Here is a 20,690-nt window from a genome sequence, read left to right as displayed (position 1 = left end):
CCAAAGACTGACAATAACAATAATTAAAAAAAAAAAAAAAAAGAACCTATGGCTATAACCAAGAGGGCAGATAAAAGTTAAGGAATTTTAATAGAATGGCTTTGTGGTTAGATTATTTTGCACTCGTTTCATTGTAACGTAAGTGACGTGCTCTAAAAGTTATCTGATACTTTCAATAAATCCTGCTTTGATTCCACGTAATTAAAAATGATGTCTGAATGAAAGGAAAAGGTCGCATTTGAGGACGTGGCGGTTTTCGGCCAATCCAATCACCAATGCTCACAAGATGTGGACCAATGAGCCAGCGACGTGGCATCTGCGTCCTCGCAACGTCATTGGCCAGTCAGCGCTCGACCATCGGAAGTGCATGGGTGTGTTTCCGAGAGTTGACTCGGCGGCCACATCGACGAACTTCTCAAGACGTTGGTAAGAGCTCATGGTGGAAGAAAAACGTGTGCTTCAAAAACCAAAAGTCTTTGAATATGAGCGCAACTGCTTAGCGGATGTCTTACTGGTGCGCAACCTGGCAATTAAGTTACTGTTAGCCCTGTTGCATAAAAATGTTGCTAACGTTGCGGTAAGCTAGCCGGCGGAACGTCGCACCCAGCCAACTTTAATGCTAACTACTTCAAACTTACTGTTGTCACTTATCGACGTGTTTATACGAATGCATCTTACCATCTGGCACCTGCTCTCATGCTTTATTCACAATAGAGCGCAATTCTAATATTCACTGAGCGAGAAGTAGGGGTGTTGAATACTTGTCGATCTGCTGACATTGTCGTTTTATCTTTCTCAAGTTGAATACCGTACAGTTTCACTTTCTACCTCCAGCCAACTTTTATGTAGTACATGAAAGAAGATTATACAGATGTTTCTGCTTTTGATTGCAGAATTTGTGAGATGTGTACAATTATTTAAAGAAAACATGAAGGATCAGGCAAAATATTTAATTGTACAGTTCTTTCAATAGCGTTCAAGTAAACAAAAGCATTTTAGACACGCACTAACAAACAAAATACAGAACATATTGAAATGGTTCTTGTTCAGTCTTGAGACACTAAAGAAATCTACCAGGGTATGTAAACTTAGCCCAACTCTACATATCGGTAACCATATACTTGACAAAATACATGATGAAAGGTTTTGGAATTGCATTGAATTAATTTGATTTGACTCGAGTTATTTGTATAAAAAAAAAAGCAGTTGTAGTTGCATCACAGGCCCTTTTAAATCAAGATAAAGCTACACCACAAAATTGTATGTGTTCAGATGTTCTTTGAAAAATTATTAAATATACTATATGATGGCACTTGTGACATTAAACAGACCTGTCACAAGTGAAAAATTGATCCAGTAGTGCTGCTATTAGGGTGGAGCTATCAGGAATATTAGAAATCGGGTTTCCTGCTGAGAATTCAAAGACCAATTACAAATACACGAGAAAATATATTTTGCTTAATAATGAATGACCAATTGGTTTCATTTTTAGATCATTTGAAATATTTGCTTGAAAAATGGAGAAATGATAAAAAAACATTTTTCTAAAAAACATTTTTCTATCATGCCTGTGATGTGTCTGTAGATGTCTCAGCATGATTCAAGAGAGACAAATGGGCATGCTTTAATCATTCGTCATCTCGTGTTAACAATGTAACACAATGCATCATTTTACCCTCTCTAGGTGAAAAGAGGTTGGCTGTGTTTATTGGCAGGATGGAGCTGCGGCCATTTTTAATGTGCTTTGCCCTTTGCGTGGTGTACGCCACCAGCAAGCCCACCGAGAAGAAAGATCGTGTCCACCATGATGATCCACTCAGCAACCGGGAGCATGACGATGCCGAAAACTTTGATTATGACCATGAAGCTTTTCTGGGCCAAGAGGAAGCCAAGACCTTTGACCAGCTCACTCCTGAGGAGAGCAAGGAGCGACTTGGGTAAGGTTGCTCTCCTAAAAATTGGTCTTTTTTTTTTTTTTTTTTTTTTTTACATCTGTTACAATAAAGGCAGATGTAAATTAAATTTTGGGTGGGTTGCTTAGAGATTGGGATAGGAAATGTGACAAAGATAAAAGTGCAAGCAGAACTGTAGCAAAGCCCATTATGAATGAGCAGATCTGAGCATCACGTTGCCTCACCTTGGGTCATCCTGTGGAAGGAGTCCAACATCTCAAAACTGATTGGGGTAAAAACTACTAAAAGGTTCCAAAGATGGATTAGATTTACAGCCTGGTTCATCAGTGTTGCAAGATGATATCCAACGGTTGTCAAAGGAAAATTCCTTGGAACAACATTGTAACATTTGAGAGAAGCTACAAAAAAAAGCACACATAAAAGGTCTAATCTGTTGTTGTTTTAACACCACCATTTCTACTTTGGTACTGTGACCTTCGGTCCACGTGTTATGTTTTTATTAATGTCTCCCTCTGAATGATGCGTTCAATGTGCCCATGGCTTTTGCTGTTTTGGTACTTATTCACGTTCCTTAGTTTTATGAAGGAGTTCCACACCCATGGTGTTGACCTAACCTGAATTTTTATGCAAGTTGGAACACATCGAAATAATTAATTTCCAATTAAAGTAAATATTAGTATGGAAAACACTTATTGGCCATTTATATAAAACAAATGCAATGAATAAGTATAGTGGTTAGTTAGTGGCTTCCTGTGGTGAGTCACAATGTATGCTCATCCCTATCAGTAACCCTTAATATCGATACCTTTTATGTCAGGATCATTGTCAACCAAGGATCCTTGTTTGTATTTTTACCTGCCAATGCATTTATGTTCATATTAGTAGCATGTTTTTGGGATCCTAATTTCTGGCTCTAGGTGCCACTGTTGTATATATTTTTTTCATTTAATATTTTTGTATTTTTAAGTTCAAATTTATCTAACCATCCATTTTCTTTGCCGCTTATCCTCATAAGGGTCACAGGGAGTGCTGAAACCTATCCCACTTGTCAATGGGCAGGGGTTAGGTACACCCTGAGCTGGTTGCCAGCCAATCGCAGGGCACATTGAGATAAAAAGCCGCACTCAAATCTCACCTAGGGGCAATTTAGAGTGCCCAATTAATGTTGCATGTTTTTAGGATGTGGGAGGAAACCAGAGAAAACCCACACAGGAGAACATGCACACTCCAAACAGGCGGGGCCGGGATTGAACCCGGGTCCTCAGAACTGTGAGGCCAACGCTTTACCAGCTGCCCCACCGCGCCACTGTTCAAATTTAAAACAAATGAAAACATTTTTTTTTCATCAGAAAATTGATAAACCAAGCACCACATGTAAAGCACCTGTTCTGAAGGATGAATACATTGTAGTCACATTCCTGCTAAGTCTTTTGAAACAAATCTTCCATAGTGTAGGTCTTCTCTTCACCGTTGCATTCATGTTATCCGCAGAATGCTGGTGGAGCGCATCGACGAAGACAAGGACGGCTTCGTGACCATGGAGGAGATGAAGAAGTGGATCAAACACGCGCAGAAGAGGTGGATTTACGAGGATGTTGATCGGCAGTGGAAGACGCACGACCTCAACGGCGACAACGTGGTGTCTTGGGAGGAGTACAAGAACGCTACGTATGGCTACATTCTTGGTGAGAACCCTCACCCACAGTTGAATCAGACCTGATGCCGCCGATGCTCACTTGCGTACTTTTGACCGCAGATGAGCCTGATGCCGATGACGGCTTTAGCTACAGACAAATGATGGTGCGCGACGAGAGGAGGTTCAAGATGGCCGACCTGGATGGAGACCAGAATGCCAACAAAGAAGAGTTCACTTCCTTCATTCACCCTGAGGAGTTTGAGCACATGAAGGACATTGTGGTGCTTGTGAGTGATAAGCACAGCCCGCAGATAACAATAACAATCGCTCTTTATTCACTTTGACGTGCTTGCTTTTCTCTCGTTCAGGAAACCATGGAGGACATTGACAAGAATGGCGATGGGTTAATTGACCTGGAAGAGTATATTGGTAAGTTAATATCATATATAAAATGTCAGGTTTCTGTCCTGAAAACGTATTGAAAGCACACTTCTTGTTCTGTGTAAACACTCAAAATAGAAGTCTATACAAGTAGGTGCTTTTTTTCCCCTTTTTGAATAGTGCAAGGCACACCATGATGGTGAAGAGCAGTGTTTCTCAATCTTTATCAAGCAAAAGCATGTATTAAAAAAAAAAATCTTGACGGTACACTCCCAAACAAAAATGTCAACAAGTCCTATACAATGGTGCTTGTCTTGAGATGAGCTAGCATGCCTATGAGTTACTGAGCTCACTCAACAAGCGATAGATTTGTCTTAATTTCATTGCCTCACTGTGTTGTATGTGAGTCTCCACATAAGACATGTAAGAGAAAGTTAACTTTATTAAAAACACCGGGATGCGTTATTCAGGCTGTAGCTAACTACAAACATTTGAGCATATACCATAATTTCTGACCTGCAGAGCGCACCTAATTATAAGCCTCACCCATTTGTCAAGGAAATACCATTTGGTACATACATAAGCCACACCTGTGTAAAAGCCGCACGTGCCCACATTGAAAGATCTTTACAAAGAAAAACGGTGCACACAGTTTTCAAAGTTTTAATACCTTAGCTTAGCTTAACATAGCAACAACACGGTAGCAAGAACACGGCAGGTTAAAAAATAAAAACATTCCGGTAAAAAAACAAACAAAACAGTCGTGGCAGCTACACAGTAGCAACACTGTAGCACAGTACTAACAGAGGTGGCACAAAAAAAAAAAAAAATACCTAAATCACTGAGACGCGGCACGAACACAGCAGCAACACGCTAGCACAGTGCTAATGCTAGCGTAGTGTTTACAGGGATGGTAAAAAAAAACATACCGGTAAAAGTCACTTCCTTGGTGTATACATTCCACTGGTCTCACTCTTACCTTTTTAGTTAGTAAAAATTCACAAATTAGCCGCAGGGTTGAAAGCGTGTTAAAGTCGTGGGTTCTAGGCCGGAAATTACAGTACTTTACAATTGAGCAGGGTGGATTTTTAGCAGACAATCCCACAGGATCCGACAGGCTTCAGTGGCTCTTTCTCATAATTTTAGAGCATCTCTCGATTTTTTTGTTTTTTTTTTAAATTCATTAAAATTTGTCAGTGTGCTGATATGGCACAGTTCTCTTGGGCAGGGATCCATAAATGTTTTTTCACCGCAATCAAATTTAACTTGGACATATGGTATTTTGACAGACCGTCATAGCTGCTGTGCTGCAAGACAGAGATGTCCACAGCCCACGGAGCCTCTGCCTTGATGCAGTCAGCCTGCATTCGGTCCGGTGGCGTTTGCGGGGAATTTAGTGATGCGCCAAGAAACTAAAAACTGAGAGGAATGAAACGGTGCAGAAACTATTTATATAAAGCCGATCCCATCAACTGTACTGAAAGTGTCCATTACCTTATTAGGGACACGTAAAAGTGTTGATTAGTTGGAAAAAGACAACAGGAGTAGAACCTGATCATGTTTTTCTCCACTTCTCAGGTGACATGTACAGCCAGGAGGGTGCGGCAGAGCCCGAGTGGGTGAAGACTGAGAGGGAACAGTTCGCTGAGTTCCGAGACAAGAACAAAGACGGGAAGATGGACAAGGAGGAGACCCGAGACTGGATCTTGCCCAACGACTACGACCATGCCGAGGCCGAGGCTAAGCACTTGGTCTACGAGTCCGATGCAGACAAAGTGAGTCCCGGTTCCTCACCGCTGCTGCACCATTGCTGTTTGCTTGGGTTGGGCAATATAACTTTAAAATCACTGGAATAATCCAAACAGCATATTTTCATTTGACAGATAATGATGGTCGTAATAGTGTTCCATCTTGGGGAAAGTGTTCCTTTTAGTAAAAAATTTGTCAACACACCTTTAGTGAAAAGTCTTCAAAATGGGGAAAAAATTGCCTTCCACTGTCCTTTTTTCTTGCCATACACAACAAATTATGAAAATTATTATGCTTTCATCTGTTTCTTAACGATAATTGAAGCACCTTATTGCTTTTTTGACAAAGTGGGGAGTTTGGCCGACAAACTCCACTTTTGCATTGATTTTATTATTAGAAGCAGTGCACGTCAGTAGGAGCTAACTTTGCACTCCAAAATAATGTTATTTCAACTCTTTTTTTACTAGGACGGCCGCCTGACCAAAGCTGAAATTGTGGACAAGTACGACCTTTTTGTGGGCAGCCAGGCCACCGACTTTGGAGAAGCCCTTACTCGACACGACGAGTTCTAAATTCTTAGCCGTCCACAAAGACTTTGTGTCCACTATGCCTCCTTATCCTCAGAGTGGACATCATTGTTTTTTTATGTATTCACCACAAGGTCATCTAATTTATTAACGTTTGTTTCCAGTTATGCACGTGTACACACACTACTTTTTCGAAGTTTGATTCTTCGATCCCGTTCTGATCAAATGATTTTATCGTTGACGAAAAAGCAAAGGTTGCAGCATGCAGCTTTTTTTTTTTATTTTATTTTTTATTTTTTTGCAATGCACTGGATGATAACCCTGCCCAATCGAACAACATTGTATTGTTAGGCTGTCCACATGAATGATATATTTGGACGACAGCAAATTTTAAATCATTTTCTCACTTTAAAATAATGTATGTCAAACGTTTTGGGGTGTGCCCCCCCCCCTTTTTTTTTAAGTTCAGGGGGGTGCTGGCACTGAAAATTTGTAAAAGAGGGAGTAGAATTGGGGTGGGGAATTGAAACAATCTGTGCCCCCTGGTGGCGAAGGCCACTGCTTTAAGACCTCTAAATTTATAAACAGAATCCCATCTTGTCCTGTGATCATTGCCTCAATTTCTATGTATTTTGTGTGTACAGCATATTTACTTGTTTTTGATGACATCCACCTTTTTTTTGCATTTTCTCAGTTTTGCGTACCAAGCCAAAATGCTCAAAAGAATCCTTTTTTCTTTACCATAAATATCTTTGCTATGCTTACCACAACCACCATTGAGAACCACTGTTGATCGATCATTTTGCGTGATATGATGTTTTTTTTTTCCCTTTTAAATCAGTTCTCTGCAGAAGCCTTTTTTGTAACTCAATGCAGTACAAAGAAAAATGTATTGCCCCCCCACTTCTCAAATTCCTTTTAGTTTCCCCACTTTAATAACATCAAAGAAATAGGAAAATTTAACCTAAGGGAACTTAAAATGTTTTTAAATTATATCAACTAAGGAAGAAAGAAAATCTAACTTAACCTGGCCCTGTGTGGAAAAAGTAATTATCCCCTTTGTTAAATCTTGATTAGGCATGGCTACTCAAATTGAATTTGGAAAAAAAATAGCTGCAGCAAATTAACATGTTCCAATGAAATTCCAGAATAGTTGAGAATCCAAATCCTTGACAGTCTGGAAATTGGTGTAAACGTTTAGATTCCAGCATGCCAAGTGGAGAAAAATTATGCCAAGAGAGCAGTGACTCATTCAGGAGGCCACAAAGGAACTCAGGACAACTTCCAAACAACTGGGGGCCTCCATTCCTTCAATTCTCAAAGTTCACGACATGACAATGAGATGACAGTTTTCCAAGTTGAAAACAACCACTAATTCCCACCTCCCCCCAAAATTGTTGTACTCACATTTTAATTCCCAAAACTTGCAAATTTATGGGCTGATGTGATGAAAGTTGAGCTGTTTGGGAAGTGTGTAATTACACCTGTAAATGTAGTACAGCATTTCAGAAAAAAAAAATATCAGTCAAATGTGGTGGGATGGTCTTGGGCTGCTTTTCTCTTTCAGGGCATGGACGAATCGCTGTGATACCCTAACCAATTCGTAGCTTTAGGGGGGCATTTTCACACAGGGCCAAGTAACTTGGGTATTTTTCCTCCTAAATGTTTCACAATTTATAAACTATAAATTCACTTATATGTATATGATTTCTATTAACATTTATTTTTAAGTAGGGAACTGCAAAAATGGATGAATTTGAAAAGGATCAATATTTTTCACTGCATTGTGTAGTTTGTCTGCCAACTGAGCTGACGATCAAGTCCTGTTTTTGTGATTGAGGACATCTTAAAAATAAAATTACATTGGGAAAATTTTTTAAATCCTGGCTGCTGCATTTATTTTCCAAAAGATGTTGAAAAGCCGAAGGCCGCCGTCACACGACACCCCAGTTTGGCCTCTGAAGTTTCTGTTTTGCTTTACAATTTTTCTGTGACACTCCAAATGGAGGAATTTAAACAACTCGTGTTGAAGAATTGCCATCAGAATGTAAGTTAAGTAGTTTATTGTACTGACATTTTACATTAGAACCGGTTAACTTTTTATAATATGATTATGTAAGAATGTTAACCAATGAGACCTTTCATAACTCATTACCAGTACTTTTTATTTGTTTCTCTTGGTAGGTAGGTGGTGACGGTTTTGCTTGTTCTCCCCGTCTTATTGTGGGTTTTCTCCAGCCACTCTTCTTTCCCCACCACATCTCAAAAACATGCATGGTAGGTTGATTGAAGACTTCAAATTGCTCATAGGTGTGAATGTGACTGAATGGTTGGTTGTTTATGTCTGCCCTGTGACTGGGTGGCAACCAGTTCAGGGAGTCATGGAGCCTAGATATGCTCCAGTACGTGTGAGGATAAGCAGTACATAAAATGAATGGGCGTTGTAATGCCATGACTGCTGGACTGACTCCGTATCTGTACTTGTGTTAGATGTACTAATAGTTCCAAAACCAGTCTACTTGCTGTTACAATCTTCAGATCTCCTATCTTAGCTTTTGTGTTTCTTCTGTTGACATCTACACTTCGTATCATCATACCCATCTGGGTTTTGGAAGATTTGCATGCACTACACAAAGAGTTTCTTTGAAAAGCACGACAAACGACGCATTATTTTGAAATTCCAGATTTTTACATGTAAACATGTAAATCTAGTAAGTAGTATTGTTACAGCTTGCAAAAGTGACAAACACCAGCGTAACCATAAGCCATATTATTATTCAGAGCAATGTTATAAGATGAGTTTGAAATGTTATAAAAGTGTTTTCACGTCATAGTTTGGAGTATATTTATGGTTTCAACTATTGGCAATTACAAACAAATTTTTGGAATGTCAATTACATGATGTTTGAATTTGGAATCATGGAGGTTGACTATATTGGGATAAACTAGTGTCCCCTGTTTCCACTCTCTGCATTACTTCCCTCCATCACTGTCTGAACGTGACAAACATGGGTTGACACCGGGACATCACCCTGAGTAGCTCTTCCTCATCCTCATCCAACTCGCCACCGCTGTTCTTATCGACGTCTTCATCGGCCAGAAAGCCGTCGTCATCCTGGGAGGTTCCTAGGTGGTCTGGCTGCTCCTGGTGTTCCGGTTGTTCAGGCATATCCAGCGACGTGCAAGGCTGGTCCTCCTCTTCACTCCACCTCTGCTCCGATGGTTCAGGTGATGCATCCACCATGACAAGGGTGGCCTTCAAGGGGGCCTGCTCTGGTGTGGGTGGCGGCGTGCTTGTCTGTTTGGCAAACGGTGAAGACAGTAGAGGAGAGTTCGCAGAGTTTGGAGGTGATGCCGTGCAAGGTTTGCCAAAAGGTTTCTCTATCTCGGCAGAAGCGATTCGGGCCTGACTGTGAGGGATGCTCGCAGAAGAGGGCGAAGGGCTGGCCATGCTATCAACGGGGTCCTCACTGGTGTTTGTCTGCGAGTCGAGACATGTGGAAGGTACAGTTTCATCCAGTGCAGGACTTTCGGATTCGCATTCTTTGGCCTCGATTTCCGATTCGCGTTCTTTGGCCTCAACTTCCGATTCCTGTTCTTTGGCCTCGACTTCCGATTCACGTTTTGTGGCCTCGACGGGGTTGATTTCCACAGAGTTGGGCCGGAAGGTGGTCAAGCAAGAGAGGCTTTTGGTGGGTGTGGAGACGCTGTTGTTGAAGGTGATGGTGGTACACATAGCTTCAGACAACCTCAATGTGGCATCAAGGGGAGCCGTCGGGTTGTTGTGTTGGACTGGCCCTTGGCAAGATGGAGGGTCTTTTCCCGTGAAGGTGAATGAAGGGTTGATGGTTCCGTAGTCTTCACTGCTGAAGCTCACATCATCCACCCGTGGCGTGCCGCTGTTCGGATTCACCTGACATAGCAGATAACAGTTAAGCAGGGTGGCTGGGATTCTTCATCCATTATCGATTCCAACAACATTCAATTTTATCCATCCATCCATTAGTCAGTTGTGTCCGGTCATCCATCTATCTAGCCATTCATTAATTGTTTTTAAATTAAACTATAAATTGATCAGAATAAATTGCCCTTTGTTTGTTTCTCTGTGCCCTGCAATTAGCTGGCAACCAGTTCAGGGTGTATCCCTCCTCCTGCTCATAGATAGCTGGGATAAGCTCCAGCACTCCCGCAAGCCTTGTGAAGATGAGCGGCTTGGATAGTGGATGAATGGTTTTTGATCCATAGATGGAAGTTTAATCAATAGACCTATCCATTAATGCATGCATCCTTTCATCGACTCAACCATATACTCATCAACCAGGCCATTAATCCATTCCTCTGTCCATTAATTGGCCATTTTCAACAAACCATCAGTTCATTCATCCATCCATTAATCCACTGTCTTCAATATGTCCTGTGATAATCGATCCATTTGTGAATTCAATGAATTGACTTGAAATTTTGTCTTTCCTTCCATCATAATCATCCATTCTTCAATTCAGTCATGCATCTATCAGTCAGTCTATAAATCGGTTCATCCAGCCATTCTCAAGTTAATTGAACATAACATATTTATCCTCACATTTATCAATTATTTATTCATCATTTAGCTAATCCATTCACCAGTAACCTTAAAATTCATCAATTCACCCACCACGTCATTCATGCAGCAATCAATTCATCCATTCAGAGTGAGATCAATCCAATATAATGCGTTAATTGTCTAAACCATCCATGTTTGAAGTGATCAGTTTTGCAGCAATCCATAATTTATAACCCTGTCATACTTAAAACCGTTAAAAAAATCATTTTCAATGTCTCGTTCCAACAAATTACCAATTAATCAAGCCCATCAATCAGTTAATCAACTTTTTTTTTTTAAATGAAACTGCTGATTTTCAGTGCTGTTAACTAATAATAATAATAACTCCATCCCATTTATTTTTTTTCTATGCGGCTGAAATCATCCTTACATTGACTGATCAGCCATCACTTGGCTCATTGTAAATCAATAATTCATTATTCATCTGTTACCTAGCCATCTATCCTTTTCCAATGAGCCATTATTTAAGCCATTCTTTATGATCTTCAAAAGGGAAAACTGTCAGCCAGCCAGTCAAAGATTGTTCAGTTAATCCAATTATGTATGGCAAGATTTTGTACTCACCAGCTGGAACCACCGTAGGCTCTGTGGACAAAACAAGCATCGTTCAACACACAAGATATATTAGCTGATCCTGACTGTGGAGATATCTCACCACATTGGGGTGCTTGCCCTGGGCCACGCAGCCTCTTTCCAGTGGGTCCAGATGGCCCTTGTGTTTCCTCTTGATCCACAGAGCCAGAGCCGTGGCGCAACCGACCACCGTCAGGAAGGCTGTGCTCAGGAACAAGGCTTTGCCAAGGGTGCAGCTGATGGCACGGTCGTCTATCAGCGCACTCAGAGGAACTGTGGTGTTCAAGTGCAAACATAACTTTTATGTATTTTATAGTTTTCCACTTTTTGAGGCATTTCAGTAAGGTTCTTACTTGACTGGCTTTCAGATAACACCTCCACCACCACAGTAGAGACAACAGCGTCGCCTGACTCCCGGTCTCTTGCCATTACCTGTCACGTATCGATATTGTTGAGTGACTTTTGTCTAAGGGAGCATATATAGTTGTAAAACTCCTTGTTATCAAACTCCTTTTATGGAGTCTAGTTTCTTGTTTTAGTAGAGCTTTATTTGAACAATTTGGCCAGTGACATTGCATTTTACTTTTAGAGTTTTTCTTTCTTATATTTCTTGAACTGCTGTTTTGTCGTTAAGTTTGTTCCATTACAAAGAAATTACATGCTACATTTTCTGGTTTATTGATTATGGTAACAGACAAAATATCAGTCAAATAAGGGTTGGCATAAACTCAACCTCCTGTATTTAAAGGATGAACGTTTTTTAGAGCAGCATTTCCACAGTCAAACATGTAGGTGAAAACGTGTTGCGGTACAACAGGACTTCACCACATTGAGGGGCCACCCCCTGTCAAATCTTAGGTGAAAACCTCTTTCACTCAGCAAGAACACTGAAGATAGGTTGTGGGTCGGTCTTGACCCAAAACCTAATGCCAGGGCAACAACGGAGAAGCTCAAGAACAAAACTATTAAGGTCATGAAGTGACCTAGTCAGTCTCCAGACCTTGACACAAGAGAAAAATTTCAGGGAGCTGAAACTTCCCCTTTTCATGAAACTTCATGGATTTAAAAGTAAAGAAGAGTAGGCCATAATCCCTCCTGAGCTGTATGCAAAACTGGTGACCAACTACAAAAAATGTCACACCACTGTGCTTGCCGATCAAAGTTTCCCCACCAAGTACTACCTTTTGTTTAGGCATTTACGCAAATAAAATGACTATTAATTTATTTGTAAGTGAGCAATTGTACAAATTCAGAAAGGGATCATATCCTTATCTCCCCCACAAGCCCCCCTCTACCTTACCACACAACTGTTTTTCAGTGGACAGCAAAGCATGCCTTGAGTCAATTATTGGTTGCTGGGGCTTACGTGCAGAAGGTGCTTTTGTCTTGCTTTGAGCTGATTGGTTCTGGCAATGAGAAGCCCCTCCTGTGTGACCTGGTAGATGCCCGTGTGATTGGACGTGGGGCTGAAGGTGAAGTAGATCATCGGATTAAATCCCTGCGGGATAAGACGGAGTACAATGGAACACCCAAGGACTTCAATGTACCGGTACTGTGGATGTTTTGTCGGTGAACCTACATGTTTAAAGTCCTGGTCCTGCACATGTAACATAAGCGCTCTGTTGCCGTAGGTATAAACTAGAGAAGCGGGACTCTTCCCTGCAGTCACAAAGCCTTGGTACTCAGGCTTGTCAAACACTGGATGAAACTGGTTCACCGCCAGCACGCGGACCAGCACCGTGGCAACAGAGTACTTTCTGGGGTCGTCATCCTGAAAGGCCTGTGTTTTAACACATCGAATAAGTTCGGCAGGAAGTACTCGGTGGTGGAAGCCAGCTCCCGCCACTACCTCGTCATTATTATAGAAAAACAATACCATACAAAAACTCAATATCACTGCATGTAAACGTGCCACATCACATGTGGAGCCGTTATGAATTTGTCTAATATCATGGTGACAACATTAAATGTAAAAAAAAAAAAAAAAAAAAATGCACGACACTTTCATTACAGAGGTACAGGCTACTAAATGTATTTGTAGGGTTCAAAATGACGTTGGTCCACCCTTTGCAGCTATAACAGCTTCAACTCTTCTGGGAAGGCTGTCCACAAAGTTCAGGAATATTTTACCATGCTTCTACAAGTGCATTTGTGAGGTCACAGACTGATGTTTGACGGGAAGGCCTAACTCTCAGACTATACTGAATTCAGACCACAGTTTCTCTGTCAGGTTGGGATCAGGACTCTGTGAAGGCCAGACAAGTTCATCCACAACTAACTCTCTCATCCATGCCTTTGTGGACTTTGCTTTGTGTACTGGTGCTGTTACGAATAGAAGAACTGTTGCCACAAAGTTTAGACCATGGAATTGTCAGGAAATGCCTTCTTAGTTCCAGAGAAAGGAACTCTCCAGGATTCATACCAAGAGCTTTTGGACAATTCATTGCTCCCAACTTTGAGGGAACAGTTTGGGGATGGCCCCTGCCCCCTTCCTGTTTCAACATGCCTGGGCACCAATGCACAAAGCAAGGAACATACATGGCATACATGGTCCAGACATGGATGAGAGTTTGCTTTCAATGGACTGTGTGACCTCAGAAACGTGCTTCTAGAAGAATGGTCAAAAATTCTTTACACATACTCCTGAACCTGATACAAAACATTTTCAAAAGAGTTAAAGCTGTAACAGTTGGGCCGATGTCATATTGGACCATGTTAATTAAGAAGGGGAAGTCACTTTATATCATACGTGAGTAAAGGCAGGTGAGTGAATAATTTTGGCAATACTTTGGCCAACTCTCCTGATTCTGAAGGCTCTATTCTAGTCAGATTATATAGACACAGGAACATATAAGAGGCTGAAATCTGAATGGACAAAAAAATCCAACATCCCCACATAAGCATACTGGAAGGACTACAGCCAAAGTAAACGCTACATATTGAAGAGAAAAGAATGGTGGGAATAATTGAATAATATTTTATGGACTAATTATTGGAATTTAGACAATGTATAAATCTTAGTGTTGATGTAAATGTCAGTGAATGTTCTGAGAAAAGGCAAATAAGGAGAATGTTTTGTTCTCGAGAAGGCATTGCTCTTTTTGATACGTAACTCAAGTCACTCTCACCATGACTTGAAGATGCAGTGCCGGAGTGGCGAGTCTGTCATTCACCGCCCGCGTGAACCTCACCTCCGCAGTCTGTCGGTCCATCAGGAATCGACCATGGTCGTCCCCTGGACAGACGTCACAGCGTGGTTAAAAGTCTCTTTAAAAACATTAACACTAACAATTTTTCCTGCACTACCTGAGAGGATGACGTAACTGAGTGTGGCTTTGAGTCCTCTGTCTCCGTCCACTGCATGGATAGGACCGGGAGAGAAATCCAGCACAAAGTCCTACATCAGAACAAAACAATACAGAACAGGCCCATTGTCAAATTATGGCCCAACTCGTATACAAAATGGACGGGCTAAAGCCAGGGTACAACCAACCTCTTTGCCTTCTGTGACATTGACTGTGTACACGGGACTGGTGCATATCCGATTGGTGAGGTCCTGGAACAGCAGTGTGCATGGCAGGAACTGAGGGTACAGGTCATCACCGTCCTGGACGTCAACCGTGATCTCAGTGCTGGTGTTGAAATGCTCTGCCGTGTTCATTTCCTGTGACAAAAAGTGAAACTCTCAAGTCCTCAATGGGTGGATGTCGGCAGCATTTTTAGATACATTAATTTTTCATTTCGCTTGTCTTCATTAAGGAGGCAGGTGAGCTGGCTTCTATCCTAGCTGACGTTGGGCAAGAGGTGGGGTACATCCTGGACTGATCACCATTTGGACAAACAAACTGACAGTATGGGCAATTTAGATTATTCAGTTAACCTATATAACTTTTGGGGACATTAGTTGGAAATGGGAGGAGGGCAGCGTGGCGGATGGGTAACCCTGTTCTGGTTGCTGGCCATTTGCAGCTTCAGTGGCGCTAACTTGGATGTTTTTGGAATGTGGGAGAAAGCCAGAGTGCCTGAAGCATGTAAAAATCATGCAAAACTCCACACGGGATGGGCAAAGTTGAGATCCCAATCATTAAACCTTTGCAAGGCAGACTTGCTACCTGCTAGACCACCCTACTGCCCCTGTGGCAATAAACATCCATGTTTTATATTTTATTAAAAGAGATCTTACCGAGGCGTGAATGGTGAGAAAAAGCTGAGTTTTGGTCTCATAGTCCAGAGATTTGGCAAGTTTCACAGCACCGATGTTGGGAAGATCAATTTTGAAGTAATCTGCATCAGGCTGTGCAACACATTTGGATCCATTATACATGGTTATAGATATTGTCTCAACCTTGTGGTGGTATATTATTCATTGGAGATCAACTTACAGAGGACGGGTCAATGGCGTAAATGATCTGGTCATTGTCTGCATCAATTGCAAGGATGGTAAACACCAGCGTATTGACTGGAGTCAGCTGAACGACACAACACATGATGGGCACAACAAAGCAATCACTCTGAATCATTTTTTTCTGTCTAAGTGCCGTACCTCACTGACGACAACAGATTGGATGGTGTCTTCCGCAAACTCGGGCCAGTTGTCATTCTCATTGAGAACCTCCACCACAATCCTGGAAACGCTCTGATGTGGCACACATTAGAGAATGGACCTTATTCATTGTCTGGCAGTAACGTTCATGCATTCAATTTCCGATCCACTTGTCCTCGCAAGGGTCGCGGTGGTGCTGGCGCCCATCCCAGCTATCATTGGGCAGGAAGCGGGGTAGACCCTAAACTGGTTGCCAGCTAATCGCAGGGCACATGGAGACAGACAACAGTCGCACTCACAATCACACTTAGGGGCACTTTAGAATGTCCAATTAATGTTGCACATTTTTGGGAATGTGGGAGGAAACTGGAGTCCCTGGATAAAACCCACGCAAGCACGGGGAGAAAAATGCAAACTCTACACAGGAAGGGCTAGGATTTGAACCCTGGTACCCAAAAGTGTGAGGCCAATGCTCTCCAGCTACACCACCGTACCAACATCTTTTCCTCTAAAGAAAAAGGTGTCTGTACTTGTAAGCATGAAGTGTGAGTACTTTTGCGACTACTCTTAATGTTGATAGTGTACCTGAAGCACATCGTCTTCAAAGCACGACAATTCCGCCATCAGGACTGGACCCTGCAGCTGAAACATAAGACGGTCTTTGTGAGCAAGACAAGCATGTCGGCTAACTGCTAGGTTGCTCGATTGGTTTTTGGGATGTTTTATTGATTTATTTGGTTGCTTTGCTATACATTAGTTTGGTTGGATGGTTGCTTGATCACTTGATGGATTGTAGAGTATGTTGGTTTGTTAACTCATCATTATTTAAACTTGATTGTTTTGGCAGGGTTTTGTTGGTTGTTAATATAGCTATTTAGATTTGGGGTATTGGTTAGTTGAGTGAATGATAACCAGTAGTTAGCTGGTTTGTTTGTTACTCGCTTTTTTGGTTCAATAGTTCTATTTTTATGTTTGGTTGTTTCAGGGCCATTTCGTGCATTTGTATGTCGGTCTCTAAGTTGATCACGGTGTCACTGCAACTTCTATTTAAACAGGAAGCTCTCAATCGTGAACAAGTTGTTACTCAGTTTTAGTTGAGTACCTGGTCAGCTTTCTGTTGGCTGGATTACTTGTTTTTTTTTTTTTTTTAATCAGTTTTTACTTCTGAGTTCTTAATTGGTGAATTGTTCTTCTGGTTGGGTGTCTTATATTTAATTGCTTGTTTGTTTGCATTGTTTTGGGGTGTTGACTGCTGTGTTTGACTGGATAATTATTTGGTTGATTTATTACTCATTTTCCTTACTTAGTTGTTGTTTTGTTTTGTTGCTTGATCAGTTCATTTTGTGTTTGGTTACTTTGAAGTTACCGCTTCTATTTTTTTTTCTTTTTTTTAGTTTTGGATGGTTGACTAGATGTCTAGTGTTTCAGTTGCGTAATTACATGATTGATTGTTTGGTTAGTAAATTTGATAGTTGCTTGTTCATTTGTTAAATTATTGGTTGATGTCTTAGTTCTTAGGTTATGGGTAGTTATTTTTGTCCTTTGTTAGGTATCCGGTTTCTTAGTCAGTTGTTCAATTGGTGGTTGGATTCTTAGTTGTAATGTTAGTTTTTAGTTTCGTCGTTTTCACTAAATGGTTAGTTATTTGGCTGTTTTTATTGCGCTTCTTTGGTAGGTTAGCTGTTTGTTAATGGCATGGTCAAGTCTCTGAGTGATGGTTGATTGGTTAGTTTATTTTTTAATGATTGTTTTCGTTATAAGCTCTATACTTCTGTAAATCCTCATGGAAGGCTGGGGAATATTTCACAAGATATTTTTGCCAGGTACTGTATAAAAGCGAAACATTAATAAGACTCTTAACTGTTAGTGTGATTGAGTAAAGACAAGAGTGACAGTTAATCTAGTTGACCCTTTGACTTTCAAGCAGTCGGCCAGGGGCCAGATTGTGAGGCTCCTAAAGCTTTCACCGCTCATGTTCTGCCATTTAAGTCGATCACGTTGACGCACATAAATTCAGAGTTCATAGTGAAATACCTCTCGGTCGAGAACTTTCTCCGGTGAAGTGTTCAAATGTACGATTCCTCCATCCAAGAAGAACCAGTCGGCATCTTTCCCGTGCAGTCTCCACTCAATGCCCTCCATGGGGTGGTCCCCGATGAGGTCCGCCACCACTTCTCCACAGAGGCTGTTTTCCGCGACCTTGGAGTGCACGTCCTGACCGTCCAAGCAACCGCCCCATCCTGACATCCCTGCGTCCCACACGAGAAGATTCTCGATAACGCACTCGGTGACTTCATGGAGGGTATTGTGACGTGCGTACCTGCGACTCCACGTAGATACAGGAGGAGCGTCAGTGTGGGGTTCCACTTCAGTACGGCGACGACGGCCATCGCAGAGCTCAGACTGGCCTCAGGATCTTGAGGTAGCTGAATGATGCAAGTTAGGGTTGAGAAACTACAAGTAGACTGAATGATGTCTTCTTCCTATTAGTTGACTGACCGATGTGAAGTAAGCTAATATATGGTATGTACTAGTAGACCAAATTTTCCTCTAGTAGCGGCAAAAAAGTACTCATAAGTTGCAGTTGTGCTGCTTGTGGAGTGATTATCTATGGGTGATACGCGGGATTTGCAGTTTTATTTTTTGGAATTTACAATCAATGAAAGAAATTATTGCTAAATCCGCATCACTTCTAAATCCTGTCAGCTACCTGGGATCCGGCTGCTCTGCTCATGTCTGCAAATCTTATGCCTAGCTTTTAGCAAACACTGGTGGAGGACTTTTTTTTTCAGAGTAGAGTTTCGACAAAGCTCCTGAAGCCCAAGTTAACAGGTCAGCACGAGCCTGGGGTTGTGTGCAGGTGACTGGCTATGTGTGAGGGAGTCCATGGCAAATGATTGCAACCTGCAAACCCTCGCTTTAATGTTGAAACCCTGCCTTATGTTTATGGTGGCTTACAATGAAATTAAATCAACGTTTTTAGGAATGAAGCTGCTTTCTCGTCTCAGATGAACAATTATATTCTTGTCATGATGATGATCTGAATAATTGAAAAGGTTTGAGAACCGGTGTTCAAGGAATTGTCTTATTAGTCAGGACAAATAGTGTACTAGTTTAAATGTGAAGATGGATGTCAAGGATATAAAAAAAATGGCTTCCCATACTGACCAGCAGCTGTCAAATCCTCGGCAGTAGGTGCGTCAGTCCATGTCCTCCGATCGGGTGGCGAACGCATTGCTGCCTCACAAACGCAAGCAAATGTCACTTTTAGAGCAACAACTAAACAACATCGACAGGACAACACACGGCCGACCCACCAACCCCTCCGCCCACACACGTTAAAAAGCAGACAGCATCTTACTGGGGCGTATCCAGGGATAAACGTCAGATCAGGGGATAAAGCCTCCAGGGGGTGGGACTTACCTGGTCAGGGGGTAAAATGGAGCCAATCAGATTAGGACGCCGGCAAGACATTGGCACCGAAGGCCCAGACTGTTGCCATCAGTGAATTTACGAGATTTGTCTGGCTGAAAAGATGCTGTTTGACCTTGATAAATAGATTGTTATGCAAATGAGGCCCATCAGTCAGGCAAGTTTTGTGTTTGTATATTTCATTGCAATAATTTCCAAGTAAAGAACAGTTCTTTGAATCTTCTGCAACAGCAATAAATCTCAGCAAGGAATAAAAAAAAACTAATTGTCGGCCACTTACAAACCAGAGTGGGGAAAATAGTTTTCCAAGTTGGTCACAAAAAGAAGAAATATCACTAATTTTAGCGTGTTGAATACAATACAATACTGTACACTAGGTCTAAACCTCTTTCTTGTTATATTACAGCCATCCATCCATCCACTGTCTTAGCCGCGTATCCTCACAAGGGGCAACTGATATATTCAGGTAAAGGCAATGCAACATAAAGTCCCTGGCAGTCATTGAGTAGTAGAGTAGAGTAGATCATTTGCAGAACATTGGTGACAAGAATGGTGAAGAAACTAATTCAGCCACTTGGCTGCCCTTTGGGTATGGAACTTAGATAAGCCAAATCCTTTTGTAGCCTTCTATCTAGACATGATGATGTGCTTTCATGCACCCACCCCCCCACCCCCCCAAAAAAACAGAGCTGCAGCACATGGACCTGGAGTCCGTGGAGCCCAGTTTTAGGACCCTGTTTAACGTCCGCAATGTCCGCTCAAACGCTGGATTTATTTAATTTGTGATACAAAAGCACTAACAAGGGCTGACAATGGATTAGCTATCAAACATCCGCCCTTTACCTTCTGAAGATTAACCCATATCCTAATTCACCCATGCACGCTTGCATATACGGACACAAAGTACGTCTTCAAAGGGCTCCAGAGATGAAAACGGCTAACCCGCTTGTTTTGGGGCTTTTAGTGCAGACATGTTTTACTTTCATCGAGGCGACAGTGGAGTGCACAATGGAGGACAAACATTCCTGTGGTCATGTAGGTTTACAAAACACACGGTGAGCTTTGAAATGCACCTGCTTTAACTTGTTTTTCTTGGTGTTCCATCAGGTTGGGTGTCAACAGGCCACTCTGATGTAATCTGTCCTCTAGATGTCAGGAGAGAGCTGGGTGGTAGTTAGGGACCAATGGGTGTGCATTTGGACGACTGGTTCACACATCTGCCTCACAGTTCTGAAGACCTAGGTTCAAATCTGGCCTTGCCTGTGTAGCGTTTGCATGTTCTCCCCTTACCTTCTTGAATTTTCTCCAGGTAGTTCCTCTCACAACGACAAAA

General features: G+C 41.7%; 2 protein-coding genes across 4 annotated transcripts; one reads left to right on the top strand and one right to left on the bottom strand.

Moving 5' to 3' along the window:
* Positions 1-270: 270 nt before the first annotated feature.
* calub (calumenin b) lies at positions 271-8,087 on the top strand. 3 transcript variants are annotated; one of them, XM_061821782.1, is made up of 7 exons: positions 271-426; positions 1,685-1,937; positions 3,405-3,598; positions 3,670-3,836; positions 3,918-3,978; positions 5,509-5,705; positions 6,147-8,087. In XM_061821782.1, exons 1-7 carry the CDS (start codon positions 276-278, stop codon positions 6,249-6,251), a joined length of 1,128 nt encoding a protein of 375 aa, XP_061677766.1. In that variant the 5' UTR covers positions 271-275; the 3' UTR covers positions 6,252-8,087. The 3 variants fall into 3 exon arrangements, with proteins under 3 accessions (XP_061677766.1, XP_061677769.1, XP_061677768.1); XM_061821785.1 differs by having other exon boundaries at positions 388-514; XM_061821784.1 differs by lacking the exon at positions 271-426 and adding an exon at positions 435-577.
* Positions 6,476-19,332, bottom strand: LOC133501801 (cadherin-related family member 5). The gene is made up of 17 exons (XM_061821781.1): positions 19,094-19,332; positions 18,246-18,351; positions 17,960-18,174; positions 16,511-16,567; positions 15,926-16,018; positions 15,765-15,851; positions 15,566-15,676; positions 14,876-15,046; positions 14,689-14,779; positions 14,511-14,617; positions 12,962-13,162; positions 12,749-12,880; positions 11,736-11,814; positions 11,465-11,655; positions 11,374-11,394; positions 9,838-10,119; positions 6,476-9,756 (listed from the first exon to the last, which is right to left on the bottom strand). Exons 2-17 carry the CDS (start codon positions 18,313-18,315, stop codon positions 9,193-9,195), a joined length of 2,472 nt encoding a protein of 823 aa, XP_061677765.1. The 5' UTR covers positions 18,316-18,351; positions 19,094-19,332; the 3' UTR covers positions 6,476-9,192.
* Between the last annotated feature and the right edge of the window lie 1,358 nt (positions 19,333-20,690).

Source organism: Syngnathoides biaculeatus, chromosome 6, assembly GCF_019802595.1.
Source record: "Syngnathoides biaculeatus isolate LvHL_M chromosome 6, ASM1980259v1, whole genome shotgun sequence".
Taxonomy (NCBI): Eukaryota; Metazoa; Chordata; class Actinopteri; order Syngnathiformes; family Syngnathidae; genus Syngnathoides; species Syngnathoides biaculeatus.
This window is presented reverse-complemented; position numbering and strand designations above follow the sequence as displayed.